Source organism: Gallus gallus, chromosome 4 (genome assembly GCF_016699485.2).
Source record: "Gallus gallus isolate bGalGal1 chromosome 4, bGalGal1.mat.broiler.GRCg7b, whole genome shotgun sequence".
NCBI lineage: Eukaryota > Metazoa > Chordata > Aves > Galliformes > Phasianidae > Gallus > Gallus gallus.
Window position 1 is genome coordinate 8,511,970 of NC_052535.1, and position 14,835 is coordinate 8,526,804.

Genomic DNA, 14,835 nt, shown 5'->3' on the forward strand with positions numbered 1-14,835 from the left:
TCTCTATATATACATATATATATGACTTCAAAGATGAACAGTAATTTATATCATTTCAAGAAAAAGAACTACCATGTTGATTACAAGTTGCTATTACTGCTCTTGCATTATAAGTTGCACTTCCTAAGGAAGTTTAGAGTGACAAAGAAAGAGTCTTCCTATCTGTCCTTCCATGGATTTGGTAGCCAAATGATCATTTATCAAGTATGGGGAACCTGACATCTGTAATGTGGATCAGAGCAATGCAAGATCAGAACAATGTCTCATTGTGGAATGTAAGGAATAAAACACAAATAATTTGTTCTACGGGCATAACTGAGAGCAAAGACAGCCAATCAGAAACTGCTAAGAGATAGAAAGATTGATTCAGATATCAGTAACAAAGAATAAATGTGTATCAGAGTTTAAAAGAATTTTGTAAACAAATATACTTTTGCAAGCATGCTTGAATGTAGAGTGTCTGTTTCTGTAGTAAATGAACAACCTGGTTTGTGCATGCTTGAGTGACTGACAGTTGCATAACAGCAAACTCTATATGACAACCATGCATAACTTCAGCAACACAAACATTTTCTTGCTGCCTGAACTAATGAGCCATTTAGTTGGATAAATCAGGTTATTCAATAGATGTTTCAAGCAGCTAATAGGCCCGATCCTGCTGCTGATCCTTATTCAAACTGGTACTCAAGGAGAATTAAATTCTGTATCCACTGAGTGAATAATAAACTGAAGAATGAGATTTCACGCGTGAAGTCACTGCAGGATAAAGATACTATGTAATTTTTAAAAAAATCATCATAGTGAGAAGTATTTGCTGTTTGTTATTTTAGAGAAGGAGGTATTTGATTGAATGATCTGAAAATAGAGCTTGAAACAACTACAAACTTGATGCTTCCAATACTGACTTCTCCTGACTTTATTTTTTTTCTTATGGCCTTGGGCTTCAGTGTTTCTATCTGGAAAAACAGAAACACACAGCTTACGAGTTTTTTGCTAAGAGTACTACATTTCAGAAAAGTATTTTAGTACAGTTAGATATAATCCACATAAACTTAAAAATAAGTAAGGTAGTTCTATGAAAATGTGAAAATCTAAAATAAAAGCTATGAAACAAAAATGTAGGGTCTTCTAGGAAGATTGATGTCTTACGTGAAAGCACAGTCAGAGAAGTTGCTAACAGAAAATATATTAAAAACTGCTAAATGTGGGATCTCAGACTGATCTTTGCATGTGTCTTTCTGAACTGTTACTACTAAAAATGCCTGTGGATTCTTTTCAGTAGATCAGATCATGAGTTATTTCACAAGAACAACAACAACAAAAAGTTTATAGAATACAAATGATTAAAGAAATAAATTTTGTCTGGTCAGTGTGCATTCCTGAATGCTTTTTGGCAGTTCTAATTGATGAGACCTAGTTTTATAAAATATAGGGAAATTTGCAATCAGCCCACAGGATGTGCAGTTTAATTATGTTGGTGTGCATCTCTATTTGTTTCTAATGTAGAGGATCTATTGGTAAAATGAATGCCCATTTTGTGGTCTGTTATGCAGAAAATGTTTAATCCACTGTTTGATTTACTCTGTTAAATCTTCTTTATTGAATGTGCTTATTCATCCATGCAGAATTGGGTATGCTGCTTTCTGTTACTATGACATTGCAATTAAATAGCTAAGGAGAAAAACATGGCAAGACATTTTCTCAAGGTCTGTGAAATTCTCATAAAAATTATTCATACTTAACGTATTTTATGTTTGCTGGTATTAAAAATGTAAGGTACAGGGAAATATTTTTTGTTTGTTTTGTGGACTGCCAGACCCAGATTTGCAGTTAAAGATCCCGAATAATCAATTTTGTCAAATAAATAGAACTAAGAAAAATTTCTGGTCCAGTGGATAATGACTGTCATCATGAAATAGGATTGCACTGATTGCATCTTATGAATGAAGCTAACAGGAACTCCGAGAACCAAACAACAGCATTTTGTGCTGGAATAAATACCGAAGCACTTGAGAAACAGTAAGACATTGATAGTGAAATAGCTCAGTTCTGTTGCAGTCTTACAATTATACTAAACAATAACAGAAGATTTGCACAATCAAATTATATTTTCATGAGTATTCTCTCTCAATAAGGAAAGAATGTGAAAGGGGAATTTGCCTTAAGTGAGCCAGCTGATACAGTGATGTTTTGTTCGTCCGCTCCAGACATTGAGGTCAGGATGATCCAACCCTGTGAGAACTCTGGAGCTGAACGTTTCTGTTAGAGGTTAAAAGGTAGGCACAGCAGCCCCGTTAGCAGAGTTGGACCACAGATGCTGCAAAATGGAAAAGTCCTTAATATTTCTATGAGACCGTTGGAAGCATAAAATAAGGAACATAAGATTTGATTTTACTACTTTTACACCTGAATCTGTAACGGCTACTTTTCTCTTTTACATATTTATTTGCATTGTAATCAGGCATCGATGTTTAGATCTATGTTTTTCATTCTTGTGTTGAAATTTACTGGTAGGTCATTGTCTGCACTGAACTCTGTTGTACCACGGGGTAAGATGGGCTCTGGTTTCCATTAGTCACTTTATACCACTTTCACTGTTCTTTTCGCTATGTGAACAGGGAGCTTGTAAGGAGGTGTTAACAGGCTGCTAGCTGCTTTATTGTTGTTATTGATTTAAGGTGTTAAGACTTGTATATAATCATACACAATGGATAATCATAAGAGATTAGTTTAAAACGGTACAAGTAATTAAATGGAAAATACAAAGTAAAACTGAAATTTCCGGCGTGCTGACACGGCGGCTTTGTGCTGCGTTATTCTGCGTGCACTGCTGTACGTACGTGGGGGTATTCACAGTACGACTCCTTGTTCTGAGTGTGCTTTCATTCAGTGTGGTGGGACAGGAGGGGCTGCTCTGAAGCCGTGCTTTCGGTGTGTCACCACTGATGTCCCTTTCATTTCTTTGTGAGGTGAAAGAACAGGGAAAGCCAGACTGCAGTGTGACTGTGGGCTTCACGCCACCAGTGTTCGTGGTGGGCCCACAGAACGGTTTCTGAACTGCTGCAGTCCAACATGTAACTTCGTGGCTGTTAGTTGACAAAGGACGGGGAATTAACGACCAGAAACAGGCCAATGCGCTTTGTTTTGAAATGTCTTTGACACAGTGGAAAAAGGAAAGATATTACCGCAACTGAGCACTGAGACTTTAATATGGGGAATATATTCCTGGATACCAAATGACACAAACCCAAGGTGTGCTGTGAGTTACTGAGTTGCACCGGTGACAGCAGTGGAAGTGCCCACACGAGGTACAACACAGGGCTGCTTGCCCTGCAGTGCGTACGTTTGGTTTCCAGCGAGGCGGCACTCGGTCATACCATAGAATTTTGGAAGCTCACAGACGGCTGCTGGGCGCTTGCATACGTTCCGCATTGCTTCTACCATATTTAGTACCTCAAAAAAGAAAGAGCAGCGCAGCGAGCCCTCAGACTGCGAGCAGCGCGGCGCTCCGTCCGGCCGCGTGACGTCAGCGGGTCGCGCGGGAGAACTACATCTACCGGCGGCCCTCGCGCGCGGTAGTCGTAAGTTCTGTGGGCCGCGACCTCTGCTTCCGGCAGCGCGGGCGACGTGACGGTGCCCCTCCCAAGATGGCGGACAACCTGCCTTCCGAGTTTGATGTGGTGGTGATAGGGACCGGTACGCGGCGGCGATGGGTGCGGGCTGGTCTGTGGGTGCTGGGGCCGTAGAGGGCGCGGCCGTGGCGGCTGAGGGTGGGGGAGCGGCGGCGATGTGTGGGAAGTGAGGTCGTGGGGCTGCCAGGGGGCACCTGTGTGGGAGCGCGGTATCCTGTGTGGGAGCGCGGTCCCTGCGCTGGCGGGATGTTCGGGGGTTGCTGTTTAGGCTTCAACGTCAGGAGTTGTTTAAGGTACAGGAGGTAGCTGCGGTGCGGGGCCCTCGCTGGGAGGACAGCGGGCCCTCTCTGCGAGGTGCCAGCCCGTTAGGCGCACCCCGGCCCTTGTATTCTTAAGGTCTGGTGCTCATTTGGTGCTTCACAAAGCCACTGGCACCCCGAAATGCCCCTCCTGGAAGAGCTGAAAGCTTCCTTCTGTGCGCTGAAAGTAGTTCTGAAGAGCCAAACTCACTGTTGTGGTGGGAAATGTGGTCTATGCTGATAATCTTAACTGTGTACTATAGTGTGAGAATTGTGTTCTCTTTTGAAAAGCTTTTTTATAATCCCCGTGCTTGTTTACAGATAACCCCAAACTTCCTCTTTTTGAGTACTTCTCATTAAAGTGTTTTATTCAGTGTATAAGAAAACATAGGACTGCATGTACTTTAATTGACTCTGAACTTTCTCAGGCTGCCTGTGCTTTGTGCGTCCTATACAAAATCATCCATTTTGTACTGCAGTGGATGATGGTGGAGGTCTCAGATGTCTCACTGAAACACACCACAACGTTGTAACTATAACCAAAATTTAAAATTATTTCTTAAATTACAATTAGAAATTAAGATTTCCCTACTGTGTTCTTCTGGTTTTTTTTTTTTTTTTTGAGTGGAAGCCTTAGTAATGAACCTGATGTTTTCTTCTGTGTTCAGCTTTGTGACTGTTCTGAGTAAAAGAGAACAACAGTAAACAACAAATGGCTAAATTACCAAACTGAAAGGGTGAAGTATTAAAAACTGTACAACTCCTGTGATTTATGAGGGTAATTAGTCTTTATTGCCATGAAAAATGCTTCTGTATGAAGTGGTGTAGAAAATTAAAGGAAACAAGGCTTCATAAAAATAATGTTTATGATTTTTTCTATCTAATCTAGCTAAGGAAAGGATAAGGTGAAAACAGTAATAGTACATATTTTAGCTACTAAGGAAGCTAGTGAAGGTGAAGATCTTTATTTAACACATCTGACTGAAACATACGTAGGTCAGACTTCATCTTTTCATTATTCCTATGGAGAAGAAAAACATGCTGTCAGAATTTTCTTCTGGAGGTTCTATAATCTTTGTTAAAAATATGATGTAATCCAGTTTGCTCTGGCAGCAATTATGTTGAGAGGCCTCACAGGAGCACGATGCAGGCAGAGTGAATCACGGGCTGCAGTTGTGTGCTGTCCTTCCTGTCCCTGTCATGGTGTTCATGCTTGATGTATGATGTGTGAGTTAAACCCAAGGCTATCCGTGTAACAGTGGTTGATGGTAGCAGGTCACAGACAGGAAGGCCTGTGCTCTCCCAGCCATGCTCTTAGGAGTGCTCACCTGAAGCAAAGCACTTCTAGCTGAGCAGTCTGTGGCAGTGATGGTTGGTCCAGGAGTGCACACCCACCATTATCTTCCCTGCTTTGGGAACAGGTTAAAATAGTAGAGCTTCTATTTTTTAACTGTATTAAATACTGGTACTAAACCACCAGTGTGAAAGACTGTTCAAAGCAGGGTTTTTATTTTCTGGGAAATGACTGCTGAAGGGATTTCTTAGTCTTTAACTCTGTCTTCCGATGCTATAGCCAGCGCTGAGTCTACATATGGATATCTGATTGTCATAATATCTGAAATTTGGTGTTACTGCTTTTAACTGCTTAGAAGTAATTGCACTCTTTTCTGCGTGTGTGGCCTTCCTCGGGTTTTATAATTTCTGCATCTGTTAATTTTAGTGATTAGATTGAGTGGTAACAGTAGATTTGAATTTGTTTTTATTTTGGGCTCTTTGAACTATTTCCCTGGAGTAAGCTTGTTGAAACCTCATACATATTGAAACCTCAAGCATATTGGAACCTCATGCTAAATTTTTTGTCATCTGTGATGAGTTTAACAGTTAGGTTCAATTCCTTTATTGGTATTTCTATGGTAAAAGCAAATTCAGTTGATTAGACTACTTCTCTTTAACCCAAATAGAACATGTTCTTGCATAGACAATTTTAGAACACTCTGGATATGTAGTACAAAAATACAAGTCTCTGTGGGTTCAGAAGCAAAAGTTTAATTACTGTCATCAACTTATATCCACAGTTCTTATGAAAATTAGATTGCCATAGAACATAATATTATTTTGAGGTTTTCAGTGACAATACAGCACAGAACTTAAAGCTGTTATGGCATTGTTCTTTTGTTCTATCCCCATTTCTTGTTGTAGAATTGAAGTTGATTCTAAGTTTTATTTTAGCTTCTTCCCACATCAAGGCTCTCATATCCCTATTTCCTTACTTTCTGATTATATTACTGTGCTCAGGTTATCCACTAACCAAGTAGTGGCTTCACTGGATTATTTTCTGCCAAAGCAGTTATTATACTCACAGCAGTTCTGGTATTTTGGAAGATTATATTTGCAGATTTTCATTTGTGTTAAATCCTGTAGCACGTCGTTTTGGATGGCTGATATTTTAAGTGTTTGCTTCAAGACACTTCAGGGTGGGCAATAATCATGTTCATTATTGCTACCCTTTTATGGGGTCAACTTTTAAATTAGTGCAGACATTATAAATGTTTACAAGGAGGGAATGTTATGAGATCTTTTAAGTATAATAAAAAAATCTATTTGAGAGTGTGACATGGACTATGGAGTCAGTGGGAGGGATTTTATTTAGGCAATTAACAAATAGGAAAACTTATAGGCAAAACATTCAGTACTGTTGAATTTATGGCATAAATCACCGTAAACATAAAGATTTGCAATATTTGCATAATACAGCCATAACTTAAATGTTTAAGTGTTGTGTTTAAGGATACAGGGTCTCCCTTACTCTGAATTGATTCAGTTGTTTGGATTATATTCAGACTTGACTTAAACTAGTTCCTGACTAAACTAGTCCTTCCTATTGCAGGACTCCTGTCTTAACTTCTGGTGAAGTTATAAAATAAAGGACAGTACTCTTTCAAAACTGGCTGTATTCACAAGTTTGCCAGTAATTCTAATTTATTTTTTTTTTCTAAATAGGAGTTATTCTTTATAAAAGCAGTCACAGTAAATTTTCTAGTTCTATGCAATTTTCTTTCCATTCTGGTTTTCAGTGGCTATAAATAACACATGAAATGACTTTCAAGGTAGAAAGCAGGAATCCGTTTTGAAATATTCTATAAAATAAAGAGTGATTTATGGTTTCATATGATTTTGGCTGAAAGCACTCGGGCTTTGCCAGGTCATCAAAGTCCTGTCAGGAGAATCTATTATTTATTGTTCGATGTGCTGGGAGTGGTGTAAGTACTTTATGTTTATCTTATGTAAGTATAGTGTTAGGAGAAATCACTTCCAGACACTAAAACAGTTTTAAAAATGCACAGTGGAAAGCTAACCTTAATATTATAATGTGAGTGATGAAGTTAACATTGGAGATAGTTTTGTGAAAATAGATTTTTGAAAAGTGAGTAATTTCTAATGCTATTATTATTGCAGGTGTAAATCTACCTTTATTTCCTTACTGCTGACTTTTTTAACTTAACTAAAATGGAGTGGTTTTTTTTCTGGCATGCTTTCAATTCTGATTGTTATTGTACAGAAGAGCTGGTATGGCAGCCTTCTTGGAGGCTTGGTATCCCACTGCCACCTCGAATGGGATTATTTTCCAGATACTGTGAAATGTCCCTTGCTGCTCTTACAAGAAAACAAATTATTCTGTGAAGCGTTTGCTGTCCTCTGCCTGTTTGTGTTCCTCAGTTTTTCCAGATTATTTGCTGTTCTTACAGAGGTGAGAGACAGTGTTCCTCTGGTGAGCTGTTCAAAGTGTAGAGAAGGGACACTGAGGTGAAAAATTCCTGTGGAAAATATTTCAGCAGGGTACCCTGGAATTCTGTTCTGAATCGAGAGTAATCAAAAAGGATCAGGGTAATTGAGAATTACTACAGTTACTGCTCAGGAGCAGCAGAGGGAAGTGCTGGTCTCTGCTCGCTGGGAACCAAGGGCAGACACATGCAAACAGCACGAAGCTACACCAGGGAACATTCAGAGTGGGCATCAGGAAAAATATCTTTACAATGAGGGTGATCAAACACTGGCACAGGATTCCCAGAGAGGTGATTGATACCCTTTGCCTGTCTGTATGTAGGAGCCATTGGGACAGTGCCCTCAGTAACCTGCTTCAGCTCTTGGTTGTCGCTGAAGCAGTCAGGCGGTGGACTTCAGGGTCTTTGTAGGTCTGGCGTGACTGAACTGTTCTATTTCTTTCTTAACAGATGTGAATATATACTGATGTACTTACCTAAATTATGTTTGCTTATATCAAAGTACACAAATTAGATATTTATTAGAAAATTAGCCTTGTACTGGAAGTAGATCTCTGATGAGGACAAATCAAGTTGCTATTCCTTTCAAATAAACAGAATTCCTCCCCATGCAGTAGTGTTTCCACCTTGGTGTTGGAAAAGTGATGTAAGATAAGGGACTTTTTTTACTTACGGCTCCTTCCTTGACCAGTTATCATTTCTTAACTTAGTGGATGATGTCTCTAACATCACCATATTTTGTAATGAGGAAACATTTTGCGATACTATTCTCTAGTATGGACATGTAATAAAACTAATTGAAACTATTTTTAATTTAAGTTAGCTAGCTTTAACTTTAAAAACTCTGTCAGAACATAAAATTTTCATTTAAAACATTCCATGAAGGTTTCTAGTGAGGTGAGCTCCACAATCAGCTGCTCATCTTGGAAGTTTGAATACAAACAAAATTTATTGCAGCTGGCCAACTGTCTGACTCCTGAAGATTGTTTTGAAATTGTCTGTCCCAGCGTTTTGAATGTATTTTCCTTCAACATTTTATCATATGAAAAAGCCACTTGTGATTTATTTAGTAGACACAGTGAAGCAAATTAGACATTTAAACCTCTTCAAGAGGAGGCTTGTGTGATTCAGTAAAAGCTTCCCAACTGAATGACTGGAAAATAGTTTTCAGTGAAAAACTCCGGAGCTGAGATGCTTCCACTCATATGCAGCTGTTCAGTTTATGTGTTGCTTGGAGAGGTGAATTTGTCCATTTGAAGTCAGTTGAAGATGCAGTGCATCACTGTAGTGTTATGTATAGCTACTAATTGCAAGAGACAACATGTAAACCTGAAAACTAGATTTTGATCTCACAGAGGTGAATTATAACTTAATTTTGTAGAGAATATAAAATGAATTGGCTCTTAAAATTGAAGAAAAGAGCTTTCTAGTTCAACAGTTACTTCTAATTTTTCATTTTGCTCTGTTGGAACTAAAAATAAGGTTCATATCTTAACATCTGCATGTTTGTAGCTAGTTTGTTCTTTATTTACTTATAAAATGCATCACTCATGAAAGTGAAAGTACAGCTGATTATGTTTTGTAGAGAAGGTGTGAAACCTCTTGTAATAGCGATTATCTTGATCAGAGGTTGCTGGAATCAAGCAGATGCAGACTTCAAGGTCAACTTGCAGTAGTCACATCAGTAAGATTTATTGAGATTAATCTGCCTCTTACGTATCCAAGAAGGTTATACTAGACAGCTGGCAGTGAAAACTAGTGCTATGAACTGGGGACTTGATTCTTCATCTTAAGAATGCGTATTAACCGAGTGTTTATTCTGTCGTCTTTTTGGATTACTTTATTCTGGTGCTGCAACTGTTTTTGATACAGTCATGGAAACTTGCAGCAGTTTTCAGTGCATCTTGCAAATAGCTGAGGAACCAGAGAAATTTGTAGGACTAACCTGTGTTTGTGTATGCTGAAGTGAGCCATGCCAAGGTGCGTGTTAGTGTAATTATAGCAGCCTTGTTACAATTTTATTTGCTTGCATTTTTATCTCGGTATCATTCCAACTGCATGCAAGAATTTCAAGCCCCAAAGAGCAAGTATTTCGTCAGCCCTCTTCTTGAACAGATGCAAGTTCAGGAGTTGGTTGGTGTTGATTTTGTTCATGTTTCAATGAGACAGTGTCACTGATTCATGTGAATGTATCACTGTCTGGATACAGTGCTGAGGTGCTCCTATGAAGTTCTATCTGTTAGAACCTATTAGTGATTCAGAGATCACTTGTGAGTAAAATCCTTAACTTTATTCTTATTTTTATAATTCTGTCTGCGGATGCAATGTGCTGCTTCACTGAAATTTTACAACATGAGTGTTTCCTTGAGAAAGCTAGAGAGGCTAACTTAGCTCATGTTGCATCTGTTCCATGGAGGTTAGTAAGAGGAGAAAGAAGGCTGTAGCATGAAGAAATGATGATATAGATACTAGGTACTAATCAATTCTTCATTGTGAAGGAAAACTTTTTGTTTTTCCTGGTGAGAAAAATGAGGAACAGGCCTGTTTGTGGAAATATTTCAAGTGTAAGCATTCTATAAGACGAAGGGGCCAGGAAGCATAGAATGCCTTTATGCATCTTGATAATAGGTGCTGCTATTTCTGTATTGACTAAGCCTGAAATATGAAGGACTTCTGTGTCGGCATATTAAATTGATACTACAAAGGATTGCATGGGCTCCTTATTACTCCATGTAAGTCCCTCTTGTGCTGCCAGATGTTTATATATAAAAAATCAAGGCCTGGATCTTCTTGCTGCTTTGCTGTGATTGAATCATATGTTTACAGTTCAAACTTCTCATTTCATACTGTGCCATTGGAAAGCTAAAAATCTGCTTGGATTTGGAACCTTATTTTAGAAAGAATTTTTCATTTTAGATACAATAAAATCAAATGTGAGCTGTGTTTGTCAGTCACTAATGTACTTAGTGACTAAATAGGAAAATACTGGTTACTATTAATTATACCAGAGAGTATATCTCCCAATGACTCAATAATTTCATTGCTGTATAGACTTTTTTTTTCCTCTGTTCTTTGATGTAAAAGGAAATGTCGATTCTCCTTTGGAGCTTGCTGACTTCTGATAGAAATTGCTGGACCCAAACCACAACTCAACTTCCCATTCAAAAACATAAAGCATTGTGAGTTACAGGTTGTAACACCAAGGCTTTCATCCCTTAAGCTAGCAAAAGTAGAAGCTGACTGTTCCTGAAGAGGGAGAAAGGGCAGGAAGCGTTAGAAGTAATCCTTCATGAGGAAGAACATCTTAGAGGTACTCAGCTTTATTTACTTGTTAGGCGTAAGTGGAACTTCAGAATCAATATTCTAAATAATTCAATATCAGCTTTCCCTGCAGTCAGTTAAGTTTTGCAATAAATAGTTACATTAAAACTGAACTGAGAATGAGGAGTAGAGTCACTGCCCTGTGGCTAGGGTCTAAAAGCATTTCAGAATTCGTGTACAATTCAGCTTGAAGTTCAGAACAGGAAACTCTTTCCAAATATGAACAATTATTTCTCCTTTACTGAATAATCTGGACAGAACTATTTTGTGCAGCAATGTGAGCATCCCCAACCATTTCTATAAGGAGGCTTTCTTAGGAGTAACTTTTTTTTCTTTCTTGAGTAGAGCAGGGCAATCTGTATTACAGTGGTCTGTGTACCAGAGCTGCCTCTGTTGGAAAGAGTTTTTGTGAAGTAACCGTCTTACAGCCCAGATGTTATGCAGAAGTAACTTGTATTTGACAAAGCTGCTTGTTTTCCGTGTAGTTTTATTTGTTAGATAACAGAATTCAGAATCTGGTGCCCAAGGCAAAATCTTAATTTCTTTGGTTTAGCAAAGTTTTGTCACTTAAGAACTAATGATGTCTTGATCCATCATATTGTCTAAGAGCCTCTCCAAAAGCTAAAATGCATGGGCTGTGGCATTCTTGTATTTTCTCATTCTGTTGCTGGTGGGTACTCAGGAGGCCCCCACATCTTAGAAGCAAAGGATTGGTGAAGAAAATTGATGCCAGCTTTCAAGAGCAAGGAAGCTAATTCAGGGAACAATTTCATCCAAGGTTAATGGAAGAACAGACCTCCAACACAGTATCAATTGGATCAAGCTTAAAGCAATCAGTTATGCCCTAGTAGCTATAACTCCAGTCCTGGTCAGCCAGGCAGCACTTGGTGATGTTTTACAACACTTTCTCATTGGCTTTTATCAATAAGGAAGGAGAAACAAGTTTCTCAATTGCATTTCTAGAGTGATAGTCTGTGTGCCTAAATGAGGGAAAGAAAAGCTTTTCAGAAGCTACAAACAAAACAGTGTTGAGGGTTCTGTTCCAGACAGTTACTAGTGAAGAGAAACGAAGCGTGTAACGTATGCATGTGTATAAATACCTGTAGAGGTTACCTGAGAGCAGTGTTGTGTTGTTTTTGTATCATTTGGCTGTGCACATGAAGGATCCTGTGACTGTCCTAAAGTGTGTGCTGCACGTATGTATTTTCTCCGTATCTCTTTCTTCAGAATAGACTGTGCGTTGGTATTATGGCTTACTTTAAAAAGCAAACAAACAAAAATAAAACTTTGAAGTCTCAGTTGAGGCATTTCATGAATTTTCCCAATTATTGATGGAGATTCTCTACACCAAAGATTTAGGCTAAAGGTTAGAATAGTAGTAAATGCTATTGCTGGCTCAGAAAGCTCATGAAACTGTGGTCTCATGTATCTAAGTCCTGCTAGATTTACTCTATACTGCTTTTCAGTTTCTGTAATTAATAAAGACCAACTCAACCATTTAAAATGGTTTGATCCTGACTGAGAATGTTAAATTATACTTAATATTCCGCTAGAGTCTAACAGTGACTTCTTACTCCAGGTGACTAAAAACTGATATCTGTGAATAGTAGACGAGTAATCATTACCATACTGCATTGTGTACTTTAAGTGAATCACCAGACTGACAGCACGACGTATTCTTTTGTGAAGGTGCTGTTCTTATTCTGGAGAGGGGGGACAACTGCAGACCTTCTACTTTTTTTAATCTTGTCCTTTAATTGAATATATACCGTGTCTCATAATAGTAGACCTGTAGAATATAAATCCCTTTTACTGAATTACCTATTTAAACAGCCAGTGGATCTTTTCAGAAGAGATTTTAGTAAAATTAGTACTGAGCAACTTGTTAGATCTTGGGCTGTGCTTCTTTCTGAGCCTAGTGTTAAGTCCAAGCCATCTAACTGCATCTGAACATCCAATGAGTGGAAGTAGAACTTACAGAGCAGCGTCGTTTATTAAACATCTAGCTGATGTTACATCATTCAAAGGGACGCTGCTGGTAGAAAAAATATATTTCTTTTGCTGCTTTTCCAAATATAGGGAGAATATAATTATTTTATAGACCATAACTGCGTGACACAGAAGACTTCGATAGCAATTCTACTTTGAAGATGTCCATCTGATAGATAATTGTTCCATCCCTAATACTACCCTTTCAATTGTGAAGTACACCTGTGCTGTCACTGTAGCTTTTCCATTTGCACTCAATTCTTGGTCTGCATATAGAACTTTAGTGTGTTCCGGGGTGTTATTTTGCGATGTACCAATCAATTCCATCTCAGACCTATTCCAGTTGTAATTCTGAGAGCAGTGCATGCTAGATTCATTTACCAACAGACAGTGTAGAGGAGACGGCATGACGCAAAACACAACTTGGCTTGCGCAGATGTTCAGTACCATCATAGCAAATTTATACCCTCATATCCTCCAGTGCATCCCTGGGCAATGCGCTACGTAATGCAACATCAACCATAAACTTTGAAATTTAAAAACGTTGTTTTAATGAGTGACACTTTGTCAGTCACTTTGAAGTGAACAAAATGGCACAAAAATATCCTCAAATTGTAAGCATTTGTATCTGAGGGGATAAAGTTTCAGCACATCCCTTGAAAATTTGGGTATCATTATGCTTGCATGTGCTCAACCTGCTTAGAGACAGCAAGGTGCCTGGAGAAGGTGCTGGCAACGAGCTTTAACTCAGAGGTGGTAGTGTTTGCAAATGATATGTGCTATACTATTAGTAAGAGAGAAAGTGTAATTAAAACATTGCATTCAATATGGTGATGTTAGTAGGCAAAATATTAATGAACACAGATGAGTATTCATTATTTTAGTAGCATAAGAGTATTAAAAAGTTTAATGACAAGGTAAATTTTTTAATTGCTTGTTGCTAACGGATTTCTAATTTTATTTCAATTTTTAAGGTATCTTAGCACACTAAGACTTAAAAAATGCATGTATTCTTTCAGGTCTGCCTGAATCTATTATTGCAGCAGCATGTGCCAGAAGTGGCCAGAGGGTTCTTCATGTTGATTCGTAAGTTACTTCAATAGTTTATCTTTTTAAGAGTTAAATTGGTTAGAAGTCTATCTATGTCTTGGTCACTATGTCTTTGTATCCTGTGTTCACCTGGCATTAAGAAATCTTAAATTTCCATCCTATTTTGGTATGATTTCCATCAGTAGAGCTTGCGATTTTTGCATGTGATGTTAGTAATTTGTAACATACATGATATGGTCAGGGATGCTGTTGGTAGCTCCTTTTCTCATACATATGGGAATGGTTACAAGTTTAATGCCTTTTGCTTTTATATATCCCATTGTGTGAGGATTTTAGACTGAGCTATTATTATTTGATGACTGATGTTTTACTGCTGTCTCCTTTATATCAACTTTCAATGCCTATAGAAGATAGTACAAGTGTTTTTGCGTTTTAGTTGGTTATCGTGACGTCTGGCTGATAAGGGATTAACAGGGCACTCTTTGTTTCTGTCTGTATCAGATACTGAGTAAGTTTGAGTGCAGAACGCTGCTGTTCTTCTTTTACACTTTGAAATAAAAGGATTTGCAGGAGCACTTGGATTAGCACATTTCATAGCATCCTTTCATTTTACTACTTCTCTTTACAAAGCAGCCAAACATAGCATTTTTCTTACAAACTTCCTAACTTTACACTGTGATGTACACTGCTTTTAAGGAAAAAAAAAAGATCTCTAAAGCCTACTTTGTTTGTACACCTGCTCAGCAAAATTTAGTGTCATGA

General features: G+C 38.3%; 1 protein-coding gene across 1 annotated transcript in view; it reads left to right on the forward strand.

The window, feature by feature from the left end:
* Nucleotides 1-3,612: 3,612 nt before the first annotated feature.
* CHM (CHM, Rab escort protein 1) overlaps nt 3,613-14,835 on the forward strand; it is a 59,391-nt gene continuing 48,168 nt past the window's right edge. The window contains exons 1-2 of the mRNA NM_001031119.2: nt 3,613-3,696; nt 14,043-14,109. Of these exons, the coding sequence (NP_001026290.2) occupies nt 3,648-3,696; nt 14,043-14,109 (116 nt within the window). The 5' untranslated portion in view covers nt 3,613-3,647. The remainder of the gene's footprint in view (nt 3,697-14,042; nt 14,110-14,835) is intronic.